General features: G+C 43.8%; 1 protein-coding gene across 1 annotated transcript in view; it reads left to right on the top strand.

Annotated features, from left to right (window-relative positions):
• Window positions 1-15,697, top strand: part of LOC120372484 (COMM domain-containing protein 5-like) — a 33,978-nt gene that overhangs the window by 4,396 nt on the left and 13,885 nt on the right. Inside the window, exons 2-4 of the mRNA XM_039489642.1 lie at window positions 2,595-2,755; window positions 4,291-4,319; window positions 9,492-9,542. Of these exons, the coding sequence (XP_039345576.1) occupies window positions 2,595-2,755; window positions 4,291-4,319; window positions 9,492-9,542 (241 nt within the window). The remainder of the gene's footprint in view (window positions 1-2,594; window positions 2,756-4,290; window positions 4,320-9,491; window positions 9,543-15,697) is intronic.

Here is a 15,697-nt window from a genome sequence, read left to right as displayed (position 1 = left end):
GCCTGAATGAGAACCTAGGTCCCCTGTGCTCTATCCACTGCACATGCTGCCTACCAATAGTCAATCTTAAAAAAGGATCAACTGGAAATGTTACTATAATGTGGTTACCAGCATTCCAGTCAATCCAGTAAAGCTATGCAGTTCTAAACAACGTGCTGGATTAAACAGTGGGCAGTCTAGGGTAGTGTAATACAGTGGTTCTCAACCAGAGGCCTGGGGCCTCCTTGGGGGCCGCAAGCAGGTTTCAGGGGCTCTGCCAAGCAGGGCCAGCATTAGACTTGCTGGGGCACAGGGCAGAAAGCCGAAGTCCCGCCACATGAGGCTGAAGCCTGGGGCCTCTAGCCCTGCCATCCAGGCTGAAGCCAAAGTCTGAGCAACTTAGCTTCACGAGGCCCCTGGTGGCTTGGGGCCCTGCTTGCTACCCCCTAACACTGTCTCTGGCTTTTATATGCAGAAAAACAGTTGTTGTGGCACAGGTGGGCCATGGAGATTTTATGGCACGTTGCGGGAGGGGGGAGCTCAGAAAGAAAAAGGTTAAGAACCCCTGGTGTAATATACATTGTAAAATAGATCAAATGGATTTGAAGAGAAATACTCATAGGATTCAGTAATGAGAGAAGGAACCTTTCGCTTCTTGGGTCATTTGTTGGCATGTGGCTGCTTGGTAGCCTATTTGATTATTGATACCAGTCCAATTTCTAGGTCATATCCAAATGAGGAAAACAGGTTGTTTTAAAACATACTAGCTCAGTGGTCCCCAACCTTTCAGCGTGGCGGGCGCTGGATGACCAGCCGCCGAAATGCTGCCGAGAAGCTTCTTGGCAGCATTTTGGCGGCTGCTTGTCCAGCAGCCATGCTCCTCGGCGGCGGGGCGCTCCCTTGTCAGTAGGCGGGCACGCACAAATGCCCCGGCGGGCGCCATATTGGGGACCACTGTACTAGCTGATATGTTGTAACTGACGTGATTTTAAACAAGATGTTGCATTCACGGTAGATTGGATTAATTGTGTTTGAAAATGTGTTAGCTTGATCTCACCACCTGCCCCCTCCCATTCTCCTACCCCTGCTAGGGTTGTTCACAACCAGCTAAAAACACAACCTGCTTTTCTAATCTGGACGTGCACTTACTGGACAGACGCTAACAGAAAAAACATCCTCACCACTGGTACTAATTGACACTCTTTTAGGCAGTTTCAGCAAAGAAGGAATCTTCCCCTTCTCCTTTAAAGACAATTCCTCAGCTTTAGGGTTGAGTCATTTTCCAACATTGTGGGAAATCTTGTACTGGCACTGCCCATATTACATCTGTTCTGTGGATAAATACGGCACCCAACCCAGACAGCGCAAGGACCTGGCCTGCCCCAGAAACACTCCAGGGTCCTGCCCCTCCGTGGGCAGATAGGCTCAGCAAGATAGGATCCAAGCGTGGAGGGGCTTAGCGTTGGGGGATCCAAGTGTGGGTTGAGAGAGTTCTGTGTGAGACAATCTGGGTGTCAGTGGCTCAGTAGGGGATCTGGCTGCTGGGGGAGGATCTGGATGCACAGGGACTTGTTGGGGGGGTTATGGGTGCAGTGGTAATTGGACTCTGCAGGGGGGTCCAGGTGAAGGTGATTGAGGCTCAGCGGCGGAAGAGGGGGTGGATGTGGGGGGATAGAGCTCCGTAGGGGGTCAGTGGGGGTCCAGATGCTGGGAGAGTGGGGCTCAGTGGGTGGGGATCCAGATGCAGCTGGTTGGGGCAAGTGGAATGGGGGTCGGGGTGCAGGTGGCTCATCAGGGTGGTCCAAGTGCAGGGGGAGTGGGGCTTGGCAGGGGGTTGAGTCTCAGCAGGGCGGTCTGGGTATGAGGGAGTCTGGATGCACAGGGGTTGGGTGGATGGAGGAACAGCTCCCCATACAGTAATCCCTCCCCCTGTAGCTGAGGAGTGATGGGAGTGGGGAGAGTTTGCAGAGCTTCCTGAAGCCTGGGGAGAAATCTGGGGGTGGGTTGACCTGGCCCTGGATGCCGTGCAGGGAAGAGGAAGTCCCATCCTATCCAGCCCACCCGGGACTAGCAGCTGAGCCCAGCGCAGGGTAGGCGCAACCAGCTGGGTCTTCCCCAGTCCTGCCCTCTGCCCCACAGTGATTTACCTCTCTGCCGGCTGCCCTGGGCACCAAAACATACTGCTGGGGAGGGTCACATGACCGCTCTTGTGGCTTCCCTTTGCTTCCCTGTCAGAAAGTCATTTTTCTACGGGGAACATACATTCTGTGCATGCGCAGTGGTGCAGAATTCCCCCAGCAGTACATAATGATGAAAGTGTTTGTATCCCATTTCCAGTTCCCAGAGCGAATCAAACTCATCCACTGCTGCTGACAGTTCCACTTTAAACCATAACTCTGATTCCATCAATTCGAGCTTTATGTGCAAAATATTGTTGCATAACAGACCTGGTGGACAATCAGTTGTGTTTACAAAGACATGGAGTGATATATTAATACTGGGGGGGAACACCAGCCTCCTCATACACACAAATATTTTCATAATTTTGCTTGGATGTGCACGCACACATCGCACTGTCTCCATTTTAAAGGAGTATCCTGTTGGTTTCTTTGCAGTCGTTGTTAGTGCATTGGAAGGAAAAGATTGCAAAGAATCTGTGAGGGCGATTGCAGAAAGCGTTGATCTGTCAGAAGAGCAGCTCACTTCCCTCATCTCTGGCATGTATACTCTCCTCAGAGAGGCCCTGCGGCTTCCCGTATTGACTTTCAAACAAGAAGTAAGTACTAGGAGTGCATGGTGCCTTGATAAATTAAGGTTGTGTCACTTGCAAATTACTGCATAAACTTCTCCATGCAGGGGTGTGTCGCTCAGCTCAAAAAGGTCATGTGAAACTGGTAGAAGGATCTCTGCTGGGAATGCATTTGTTGCTACTAATCTTTTATCTTGTTGTTCTGTTTTTAAAAAGACCTGAAATACAGATTTACAAGATACTTCTGCAGACATTTATGGAAAAGATTTACTTGCATCCATTTTCTGCTTCAGCAGCTTGCATTCTGGTTGTGCTTGTCTATTTTATTTTTCTTCATTTTGTAGCAGTCTCTCTTTCTTTGATAATTTGTAATTTCTTTTGCCATCAACTTTTTTCCACTCTATCTATCTATGTGTGTATGTTTAGACAAAACCCTGTGAAATTGTGCTGCGCACCTGTTTTTCCTTGCCTTGTATGTGTATCTTGAAGGAAAGATAATTGCATGGTTAGGAACAGAACTCAGGTATCCTGGTTCTGCTACACGTTCTATGTGCATTTGGACAAGTCACTTAATCGCTCTGCCTCAATTCCCCCCATTGTTCTATATGATTTTGTTATTTTGTTTCCCTTATCTTTTGCTTTACTTTAACTTATGTTTTTCCTTTTTGTCTAATTTTATTTTCTATTTTAAATATGTCTGCTTTTAGCTTCCTGGCATCTTCTGTGTCAGGATGTTCTTTTTCTCTGTCTTAGGGTGGTGTTGGGAGGGATCTCCCATCACACTGTTACAGTGATGAAGTTTCTTTAGTGGTTAGAATTTATCTTTTGCAACTTCTGTTTTGTTCTAATAGTTTAAACAAGAACCCCTAGTGTTTTCAGGAGACCACAACACGATTCCAAAGGAAGGACTTGTCTATTTAATAAAGATGGAATGACAGAGGTTTTTCTTAAAACTAATGGGTGGAGTTTTTAAATGTGTCTACAAGAACATCTACAAAGCGCACTCCTTCCAGCAGTGTGCAGAGTACATGCACTGCACATCCCCTATCTAGTGTATAAGTAGTAGTGAGGCACTGCTTAGACAAGTAAAGACAAGCCTGAACCCTGTGGGTAAGTACGCTACGCAGCTCTCTACATGCCGAAGCAGTGCCTCTCCCGTCTACATTGCTATTTTTAGGAGTCCTGCTGCCAGAGCCTTTCACTGATTCATGTAGCTACACATCACACTGTAGTCACAGCTTGCCTTCCACTGCAGCAGGTAGCCACTTATGCCCTACATGCTGCTGCCAATGGTGGGCAGTATAGATAGACCTAAGTGATTTAGGAGCACACATCCCATTGAATTGTGATTTCTGCTCCTAAGTCACGTAGGCATGTCTGGAAATCCTATCCAGCATCCATTTTGCCATCTCAGGACTATTAGCATGGAATAAAAATTTGGGGGGGCGGGGCCCTAACAAGCAAGTAACCGCTATTTTAGTTCTTGTACATGTATATCTTTTTAATGAGGAACCAGTTTTCAGGTCTACAGTATGTAAATTGTACATTCCTTGTCTTTGTAGGTTTTTAAGGAAGATCTCCAGGAACTTAGGTATGCCCATTTATTTCATCTAAATTGCTCACTATAACTGTTTTTGTACAGCTGCTTCCCTGTAGGGGAACAGGCCACTGCAATCAACTTTTTAAATGTTATTGCTCTTTGTGGGAGAGAGAGGCTCTATGTCTCATTACCAGTTCCTCAAGCCGGTCTCCTCTCGGTCACCAGTTGAAAACCAGCCCAGGTCAGTATAATCCAAAAGTTGATACTGTCTAGTGACAGCCTTTGTGAAATGAGCTGGTGTTCTCAGTCCAGTGCCCCGTGAACAAGTAACTCCACAAAAGCACCACCATGATTGGCAGTCACGCTTGGGACTCCAAGGATTGGACATGAAGGTAAAACCAGCCACACCCCTAGCCAGCTTTTCTCCAGATCATGGCCGACACACACACAGAGTGTGGTATAAAGGAAATTGTGTTATTGCTGTCTGGGCTGTACCTGCTCTGTAGATAGAGCATTTGAGGCTCCAGGGCTGTCAGACCAGAAGCTTTCACCAAACACTACCTTTTAAAAAAAAAATATAGCTGTTCAAAGTTAGGTTTGTTTTTAAAATGTCAGTGATCAATATAGCATCACAACCATGGACCTGCTGAGAGAACTCTTCTTCCTTCAAATGCAAGATAACAAAGAGCTGAGCCTGCCACTCTATCCTTGCATCACCCCTTCCATCCATTGCCCACCTCCCCCAAAAAAGCTTGATTATCACTTTGCTTATTGCCATGATATCAACTGAGCTGTGTGAGATGGTCCTGTTCAGATGTAATTTGCATGTAATAGTTGGATAATGAGGTCATGTGAAGCCAGGAGAAATATTCAGGCGTTGTATAAGATATGATTTGGCATTGAACTCATGCAGTAAATTTCACGCATTGGGGAGATGGCACAATTTAGTCCTTAATGTAGGTTATACAAATGTGACATGCGCGCACACACCCACCATGCAATATTTTGTTGTCATTATGTTTGCTAAGACAATGACAACATTTCAGAAGTTGAGGAACTGTCCTACTTTTTGCTTTGAAAGGACAATGATATAACACTCATGAAAGCCTACTGCATTGTTCAGCTGTGATCACTTGTGCTAATTAGCCAGCAAAGCACAACGTTTGTTACAAAGACTTAGTCAAAATCCATTTCAGTCTATCCAGAGAAAATATCTTTGTATAGAAGTTCAGGCACTATAAGCTAGTCTTCACTGCATAGTAGTGATCTTCCTGGTTTGTTGCTGAACACAGAAATGGGGAGAAATAAGAGAAAACGCAACCTGTACCCTGCATTGTTTGTTTTAATATTTTGTGCTTCTGTGTAGCGTCTTTTGTGCCAGGATCTCAAATTATTTTACAAACATTCTCTCCTAGCTCCTCACAATTCTGGCTTCTGCCTCTTTCATTCCACCAAAGTTGCTTTCCTCAAGGTTGTTGGCAATCACAGCCTAGTTGCTAGCAGGGGCTGCTGACCTCTGTTATCCCCTCATTCCATCCAAGCCTCCTGCCTAACTCCATCCCTCTTTGTACTGTGTCCCATTTCATCTTTGTGTCACCTTCCATGCTACCCCTACTGCTTGGGACAGTCTCCCTCTTCATCTAGGTCAATGTATTGCCCTGCCTCCTTTGCGTTTTTCTAAGAAGCCCTTTCAACACTAACCCATTTTGTTTAAATAAATCTGCACCACTTGGATATTTGACTTTCCAGTCCTTTAACATCTGGTGTACTGGGTCTGAACTTGGTTGCCTAGAATGAGGCAGGAGCCTTGTCTTCTCTGTGGCGGACATTAAGAAGTGCATTAATGTACTCAAGAAATAATAAAACCTCCATGCCACCTGTGAGTAGGTAAATATTATCCCTGTTGTACAGAGGAAATTGAGGTTGAGAAATGAAACTTTCCAAAGCACAAGTCAGTGTTAGAGTTGGAAATGAAATCAGGAGTCCTGGATTCTTAGTCCCCTGCTCTTGCTACTTGACCACAGTGCCATTGCCTCACACTTGTATGTGGGGGTTTTTTCCCCTCCCACTAATAGATTAATCATGTTGTTACCAACACTTTTCCCACAGGAAGGTCTTCCTTACTCAGCCTAGATGACTCTTGTTACAGGATTGGCCTGGATTATTAAAAGAGGAAAGTACACAAGAGTGACAATACACATGCCTCATTGCTGCTGTTAATGTAGCTGACGTAGCCATAAAAGTTCACTTGCCTGTACATTCATGCTGCTCTCAGACCTAGAAGTTTACACTGGTAGTCTCCTCTGGTACCCTTGGGAGATTCTAATAAGCTGGTTAATTTAAGGGGAGATGTCTTCTAACATTTTCATCTCTGAATGATTTTTTTTTTCTTTAAATCATTGTCTCTGCTCACCTTGAGGCTAGATTTTTAAATGAGTAAATAGTGTCTTTCTGGTCACAAGGGCATACAGAGAGATTTTGAAAGTTATGTTTTAGGTGTGTTGGCTCTTTTCACAACCTCAGTGATTCTTGTGGGAAATGACATTGATATTGTTGCACATTATGTCTGAACTGGAGACAAAGCACACACTCACTGCCCCAGGGATGTATTAATTAACCAAAGAAATATCTCCATGTGCATCAACTGGCGTGGGTCATTGGGCCAAGATTTCTTATTGGCACCACAACCACATGCGTGAAGAACGCACGTACCTGGCTGAGCAACAGCCTCTCTATTGATGCTACCAGAATTTGGCCAGAGCAGAGAGTCAGCAAGTTGTCTGTCATTTCTCCTCCAGAAGTTATGGGCTTGAGTCATATTCTTGCTTTCGCCTTCCCCGTACTCTTTACCATTCCCTTCAGTGAGGCTGAAACCTGTTTTGGCTGGATTCAGACAGGCAAAGGTCTTGGGGGAAGGGGGGATCCTTTAAGGCTTCCGCCCACCCACTTCCCGGAAACCCAATAGGTACACTGTTACAGTAATAACATTTTCTAAATTAGAATAATCTTTTTCATTCATATTTTACACTGAGATTTCACAGGGGTAGGAAATTCTGAGAGGAGTGAATGGTCCCCGTCCATCACCATCTGCTACCCCTGGGGCAGGGGATGGGGAAAGGTGAGGGCAGCAAAACCCACTAGCCGTGTGGCAGTATTTCTGACCAGCATCACCCTGTGCCAGGGAGCAAACACAGGGGGAGGGGGGGAAAAGTTGTCTGGGCTCCTTCCACCAGGTGGGTCCTGTGACAGGTTGGATCATAGAACCCCCCTTGGGAGCTGCCACCTGATATGTGAAGACTATCTCTGCCCCTGCTTTCCCTGCCAGCTCGGGGCCCCAGCACTGTCTTGCTGAGCCAGACACACCCCTCTGCTCCAACACAGACCCAGGGTCTGAATTACTTGCCCCAAAGCTGCAGGTTTACCTGAAAGCAGCTCACAGATGTGTGCTTGTCTTTAACACTCAGAAGCCCAACTCCCAATGGGGTCTAAAACCCAAATAAACTCTCAGCCGCTTTTATGGTCTTTAGTTCCTTACCCTGCCTCAATAGATCTAGTGGAAAAGGAGGCAGGGAGGGCAAACCCAGTTAGGATTGATTACATCACTGTTGATTGTCTCTCTAGTTGTCATCCAGTATCACAACAGGCAGGTTATCTCCAGGCATACATTTTCGTCAGCAGAGAGAATAGCAGTCTCTCAGATTCACCTTTCATTTAGCAAAACAGAAGCTGCTGAACCAGTGGGAGTGAGTCTGTGACCACTGCCAGGAATATTTTTCTCTGCATACTTAGTAGTTTTGTAGCGCTGGTCAGCGCGTGGTCCAATAACACTGGATAAGAGTGTCCTCACTGCCTGCTCCTCCTCCCACAGATTCCTCCTTGAAACATTCTTTTCAACAAATCCTTTGAAAAATGATCACTGCTGGATACTTACACCGTCTCTAGCTCAGCACTGTTTGTCTGATCTCTTCCTTCTGTGACTGGACTAAAATGTAAGCTGCTTGAGCCAGGGACAATGTCTGCACATTATTGGTTTCCTGAAAACATAAGTTGAATTGCAAAAATAATGAAGTTGCAAAGGTGGTATTAGTACTTCTTATGTGTTTGAGTAATCCACACCGGGACAATAAACACAGTGCATTGAAAGCAGCATTACGTCCCTTTTGTTCAGTCCTTACAGAGGAGAAGCCAAGAAGAGTTGTTTGCCATATGGAACCTTGTTCCTTGCTGGCGTGTTTCAGGTAAAACGCTTGCCCAGATAATACAGACAGTGTTTGTATTGTAGGACCATTGCCTTTCATGGAGAAGGAGACGTGCACACAGCCAGAAAAGCACTCCTCTTTGCCTCTTGCCCACTTCCCTCTCTGTGCCTTCTTCCATGTGTTTCCATATGCCTGCAATACCCTCCCCACTAACGTAAATTAAATTTCCCCTTCAAGAAGCTATTTAAAATCCACCTTTACCATTAAGCATTCAAGATCTAATGGCCACACTCCACTCTGTGTAAATTCTTACCTTGTTCCTGTTTGTTCCTATCCCACCTATAACCAATAAGCCGTTTAGGCCAGGGACCTTTCCTTTTCTCTTCTGATCTTCGATTGCTGTGTGCGTTCAGGCGTTATGTGAATGATTAATAATATTGCACGTTCCATGTAACGTGGCTTTTTTAATAAGTGCTCTGAGCTATTCCAGAGATTTCCACATTGTTCTGAGGTGCCATTCTTTGCAAATCTTTTCCATCTCTTTCCCTTGAACTTTTAAGATGGAAGTAAAATCAAAAAGTGTTAGTTGGGATTTTCCAAAGCACCCAGCATTGGCCTAATTCTGCTCCCATTAAAGTCACTGGTAAAACTCCGATTGACTTCACTGAGAGCAGCGAGGCCAGTGCTGAGCACCTTTGAAATTCACACTTGATGTATCTAACCAGTTGCTTTAGAGAATAAAGGGCTATCCAAGGAAGGAGGGAAAGGTGAAATGGCGTTCCTAAGACCCCTGCTATAAAAGGTAGTGGAATCCTGCTAGGCTGTGTTCCTCTCAATTTGACTGAACTTAAGTGATTGCTTAAAATCTGATGGTAGTTCTAACTGAGGAAAAAATGTAAAATGTTGATAAAACTATGTGCTTTGAATTATATAATGGTTTACATAACTTGGAGAGAGAAGGGTGTGAATCTGTGGTTACAGAACACTTATATATTTGTCTTATATTGTTGACCTTTTCTTTAAGGATACCAGAAGAGTTCATCATGGACTTTGCCAGTGTGGTCTTTGGTAACAGGTTAGTAATTTCATAAATCAATTTACATGCTCTCATCAGAAGTCTAAAGCAGCGGTTTTCAACCTTTTTTCATTTCATTTACAAAATTTCAAGTGGAGGTGCTGACCCCTTTGGAAATCTTAGATGTGATTGAAAACCACTGTTCTATGGTAACGACAACCTTTTGTGGGCCCCTTAGACATAGTCTGCAGACCCACAGGGGTCCACAGACCACAGGTTGAAAACCACTGGTCTAAAGGATTGTGGGTGATAACCTGGTCCCAATGAAGTAGGGTCCAGGATTTCACCCTGCAACTCTGATTCTGTGTAAAGTGACTGTCTGTTCAAGAGTATACCTCTGTGCAGAAAGCAGCTTCTCTTGCCACATTTAAATCCTTTCTCAAGGCACACTGCTGTCACAGGGACTTTCATTAATGACCCACGACTAATAATAATCTCAAGTATTGAACATATGCATTGTTTTTTCCCCAAATCCCTGACCTTCCCCATGAAGATTCAGCCTTCAGTCTATGTAGTTCGTCTTCTGCTCAACATGATTTGCACTGTAAGCTCCATGAATCAGGAGTCATATTTACTTTTATGCACTGTTCTATGATGAATACATGCATGTCTATGGACAATTAAAATAATGATTGAGATTTTTTAAAACAGTGCAGGGAATTTAGCCACAGTTCTTGCACTGCTTGGATAGAGGACATGTAGCTGAATCTCTTGAACTGCCTTGAAAATTTCAACTAGTATATCTGCAACAGAGGGCAAGTGGTGAAATCCCAGATTGTGTCAGGTATTCCTGGGGATTTCTGCACCAAAAAATTAAAAATACTGCACACAATATTTAAAAATTCTGCATATTTTGTCAAAATACAATATAATCACACCGGTTTCAATTCTTTTGATAATTTATTTCAAAATACCCATCAGCAAGTATGTCTGTAACAATACAGACAACAGCAAAAATTCAGGAAATGTTTTTTGGCAAATAGATTCTCTACTAGGCATATTAATACAGAACGTGATATATTTTGGTGACACTTACATTCTGTTTCAGTGAAATTAAATATTATACAAAAATAGGTTATACAGAAGTATTGTAATGACCTGGCCTAAGAGGGCACTAGCGTCCTAAAGGACTGTTTTGTGTCTGTCTGTCATGTCTTGTCCAAGTTCAAGCTTCTATGTGTATTGTAAGGTTTTTGGGTGACACCACTGTAATGGGAGGGGGGTTGGTGAGTTTTGTTGTAGGATAGCGGGCAGTTAGCCTGGAGAAGAGAGACCCAGTGAAGAGTGTGTGTGGAGGGAGAGGGGGTGTTTGTGTGGCTTGGGTCATGTACATAGTTTGCCAGCCAACCCCCCTTCGTCTCCAGAGGTGGTATGCATGCCCCCATGCCAGGTGAGGCCAGGAGTGCTGGGGCGTTCAGTGATAGATGGGAGCAGAGGGGGATATGTTCAGGCCCATGTGCGGATAGAGACGTAATGGGTATACGTAACTAATACATTTGAAACACGCAAAACTGGAAAAAGAAAGCATTTTGGTGGAAATCACAAATTTTGCATAAAAATATAAAATTATGCAGGGAACATTAATTCTGCGCAAATTCTGCATTGCACGGTGACACAGAATTCCAGTAGTAGTAGTCAGGTGCAGTGGAGACCAGCAGTTTCTTTGGGAAACTCAGAATGATTTTGGGTTTGTCCCTCAGTTTCCCTATGTGTAAGATGGGAATAATGATACTTTCACCAACAGATGGAAATGCTATGTAAGAGTTAGATATTATGTATGTACAGCCAAAATTCAGTCAAGCATGTAGGGACAAAATTAGTAAGGCCAAGGCACAAAATAAGATTAAACTAGCTAGAGACACAAAGGGTAAAAAGAAAACATTTTACAGATACATTAGAATCAAAAGGAAGACCAAGGACAGGGTAGGCCTGTTACCCACTGAGGGAGAAAGACAGTAAGAGGAAATGTGGAAATCGCAGAAGTCCTAAATGCCTTTTTTGTTCGTTTTCACCAAAAAGATTAGTAACGATCAGACATCTAATATAGAGAATTCCCGTGAAAATGAGGCAAGATCTGAGGCTAAAGAACAAGTTAAAAATTACTTACACGGGTTAGATGTCTTCAAGTTGGCATGGCCTGATGAAATACATCCTAATACTCAAGGAGCTGAATGAGGAGATATCTGAGTCATTATCTTTGAAAACTCATGGAAGATGGGAGAGATTCCAGAGGATTGAAAAAGGGCAACTATAGTGCCAATCCATAAAAAGGGGGGAAAGGACAATCCTGGGGAATTACATACTTGTCAGTTTAACTTTAGTACCTGGTAAGATAATGGAGCAAATAATCAAGCAATCAAACACCTAGAAGATAATAAGGTAATAAGTAACAGTCAACATGAATTTGTCAAGTAGAAATCATGTCAAACCAACATAACAGCTATCTTTGACAGGGTAACAAGCCTTATGGGTAGGGGGAAGTGTTAAATGTGGTATATCTTGGCTTTTGATACTATCTTGCATGATCTTCTCATAAACAAACTGGGGAAATACAACCTAGATGGAGCTACTATAAGGTGGGTGCTGGAAAATGGTTGCCAGAGAGTAGTTATCAGTAGCTCACAGTCAAGCTGGAAAGGCTTATTGAGTGGGATCCCTTGGGTCCAGTTCTGTTCAATATCTTCTTCAGTGATTTAGATAATGGCATACAGAGTACACTTTTATAAAGTTTGCAGATGATACCAAGCTGAGAGCGGTTGCAAGTGCTTTGGAGGATAGGATTAAAATTCAAAATGATCTGAACAAACGGAAGAAATGGTCTGTAGTAAATGGGATGAAATTCAATAAGGACAAATGCAAAGTATTCACTTAGGAAGGAAGAATCAAATTCCACACATACAGAATGGGAAATGACTGTCCAGGAAGAAGTACTGTGGAAAGGAATGTGGGGGTTATTGTGAGTCACAAGCTACATATGAGTCAACTGTGTAATACTACTGCAAAAAAAGCAAACATCATTCTGGGATGTATTAGCAGGAGTGTTGTAAGCAAGACACAAGAAACAATTTTTATATTTACTCCCAGTTCTGGGCGCCACATTTCAGGAAAGATATGGACAAATTGGAGAAAGTTCAGAGGAGAGCAACAAAAATGATTAAAGGTCTACAAAACATGACCTATAAGGAAAGATTGAAAAAACTGGGTTTGTTTGGTTTGGAGACCAGAAGACTGAGAGGGGACATGACAACACTCTTCAAATACATAAAAGATGGTCACGAGGAGGGTGAAAAAATGTTCTCCTTAACCTCTGAGGATAGGACAAGACGCAATGAGCCTAAATTGCAGCAAGGGAGGTGTACGTTGGACATTAGCAAAAGCTTCCTGTAAGGATGGTTAAGCACTGGAACAAATTGTCTCGTAAGGTTGTGGAATCCCTTCATTGGAGATTTTTAAGAACAGGTTAGACCAGTGGGGGGTGGGCAGCCAGGACCCAGACCCGGACCCTGCCACACGTAAGGCCAGGCAGCTGGAACCCAGATATTTTTTAGCACACACCTGGGCCACAGCTGTGTACTAATTGGACTGCATGCGGCCTGCTGGCCGTGGGTTGGCCACCACTGGGTTAGACAAACATTTATCAGGAATGGTCTAGTTGTTACTTAGTCCTGCTGTGGGTGTTGGGGTCTGGACTAGATGACCTATTGAAGTCCCTTAAAGTCCTACACTTCTGAGATTATTCATCATCATTAAGTTTTCTATAACTTACATTGTACAGAACATATTCATTAGCATGCTTCATTGACAGTCTAACCACATGTGCCATGCCGTATGCTGTGCTGTAATTGTTAGAAACTTTCTTAGATCGAGTTCAGTCATCCAGCCTGATTGTAAAATTGACTTGAGAATTCAATCCAGGTGATTTGATGATACTCTAGCAGGGTTAATAGCTGGTGCTGCACTAGTCAGAATTCATTTACCTGATAGCTTAATAGATTAGTGTGCTACATCAAATCAAGGGGAATTAGAGCAGCCTATTTTTCTCCCCCTCTAGGGGGGTCCTTTCTCCCAGACAGATCCTCTACCCTTATTTAATCTCTCCCCATATTTATAAATGGCTTGATCTTGCATGTGCTGAGTGTTGAGGGCACTCAGCACCTGTGAGAATCAAGCCCAGCATTGTTATTGATATAATTCTTTTCTCCTTGTTCTTGATATTTTTTTTTACCCCAAGCAAATGAATGATTGATGCTACAGAAGTTCAAAATATTATTAATTTTCCTTGTTTAGGCTCTTTACTCAAAGTACAGATTTCTTGGGAGCAGGTATACATTTTACTCTTCTTTCTTCCTTTCTGTAATTTTCTTTCTGAATTACATCATGTAAGAATGCAGAGTTCATAGGTGCCAAGTGAAACGTTGGTGATGGAGAGAGACATTTGAAGGGAGGGTAGAATGTGCATGAATTATGTATTTTCATCCAAGCCACTATTGTGTTAGAGAATTTAGCTTTTTTAATTTCAGAAGAGTTAACTCCAGCTGTGATTATCCAATGTAATCTGGCTTCATATTTAAGAACCAGAACAGAGGGACTTGTAGGACCATGTATCATTTCCATGCGAATCTGCTGCATGAGCTAACACCTAATTCTAAATTTTTTTTAATGAATTATAAATGTATGTACAGTCGTACTAAGTACCTGACCACTGGAGTGAGACCTATTAGATTTTTTGATTCAGAACTCATATGAACTAGCTATCCCAGCAGAATCCATTTCAAATAAACATTTGACCTTATTTTTATGGTTTTCCAGTCATTCTGGCCTATCCACGTAATTTTGCATCTTAAATGACAGTTCCAAAACTCTGCAAAATTAAAAATGGTATTTCTCTTTATATCACCGCAGCTTCAGATACGTCAAGCTGTGTAGAGAAAGGGAAAAGAGCAGCATGTCTGATACACACCATCAGATAAACTGCGAGAAATTAAAGCTGCTTTTTGAAAGGGATTACTCTAGATTCTCCAACTTTTAATACCTACAATAAACTTAGTACAATTTAATTTTAATCCAGATTACTGTATTGTCAGATCATTGCTTAGAGTGGGTCCCATGGTTCTGTGCCTCACTGATTCGTGTGCTCTTGTTATACAATTGAATTTTCGTATATTCCTTTTAGAAGAATACTGCTATGTCTGGAATTAGTTTGTCATTAATTTTGACATTGGTAGTTCAGTTACTGCATCTAATCCTGGAGTTCATTCCAGATGCTCTCCTGCTGCAATGCATTTTGCTTAGGGTACTCTGACACACTCATTTAGGTCCCCATGAATATTGCTATGTCCCAAGTGTAATGTGGTGCATCCCAGTGCACTCATCCCAGTGCACTGCTTCTAGACAGTTCTGTGTGAAGCGTTGCATGCGGAGAATACATGGGGTCACTGATGGATGCTCTTTACCCAAAAAAAAAAAATTATTTACTTAAAGTGCTTTTGAAGACACGAGACTCAGCAGGTGCAGTGAAGACTCTGTGAAGTCAAAGGTGTCTTATGTTTTGCAGTGTAAATAAACTCTTCTTTTCCTATCACCAACATCCCATTTCTTTTCACTTTGGCTTGCTGTGTTCTCATGCATTGATTTTCCGTTTCCAGCTGCATTTGTATGGGTGGAGAGGGTTAAGAAAATGTTGACTGAAAATGAAACTACCTTGTAAAGAGAAGTTTATAGCTAGCAGTCCAGCACCAAACTAAAGGTCTAAACCAGGGGTCTCAAACTCCCGGCTCGTGGGCCATCTACGGCCTGCGAACCTCCCCAATGTGGTCTGCAGGGCTCCAGCAGTTTTGGGGCCGAGTCTCTCCCTTGGTCCCATCTGCCACCCCTGGGCACTCTCCCCCTACCCCCACCCTGGGGCCCGGCAGTGCAGCGGAGCTGAGCCGCATCTTCCTGCTCACTCCAGTGGCTGCTGGCCCCTCCCTGCAGCCCCAGGGAGGGGTGGGACTGTGCCTCTGCATGCTGCCCCCGCCCCGAGTGCCCCTGTGGCCAATGGGACTCTGCGGGTGCAGTGCCTGGGGGCAGCAGCGCGCTGAGGCCCCCATCCCGCCCCGCCCTGGAGCCCCAGGTAAGCACTGCACCCCCTCCCCACATACCCCCTACTGCCCCCA

The sequence above is a fragment of the Mauremys reevesii genome, linkage group 9, assembly GCF_016161935.1.
Source record: "Mauremys reevesii isolate NIE-2019 linkage group 9, ASM1616193v1, whole genome shotgun sequence".
NCBI classification, from domain to species: Eukaryota; Metazoa; Chordata; order Testudines; family Geoemydidae; genus Mauremys; species Mauremys reevesii.
Note: the sequence above shows the minus strand (reverse complement) of the source record. Positions and strands in the feature narration are given on the sequence as shown.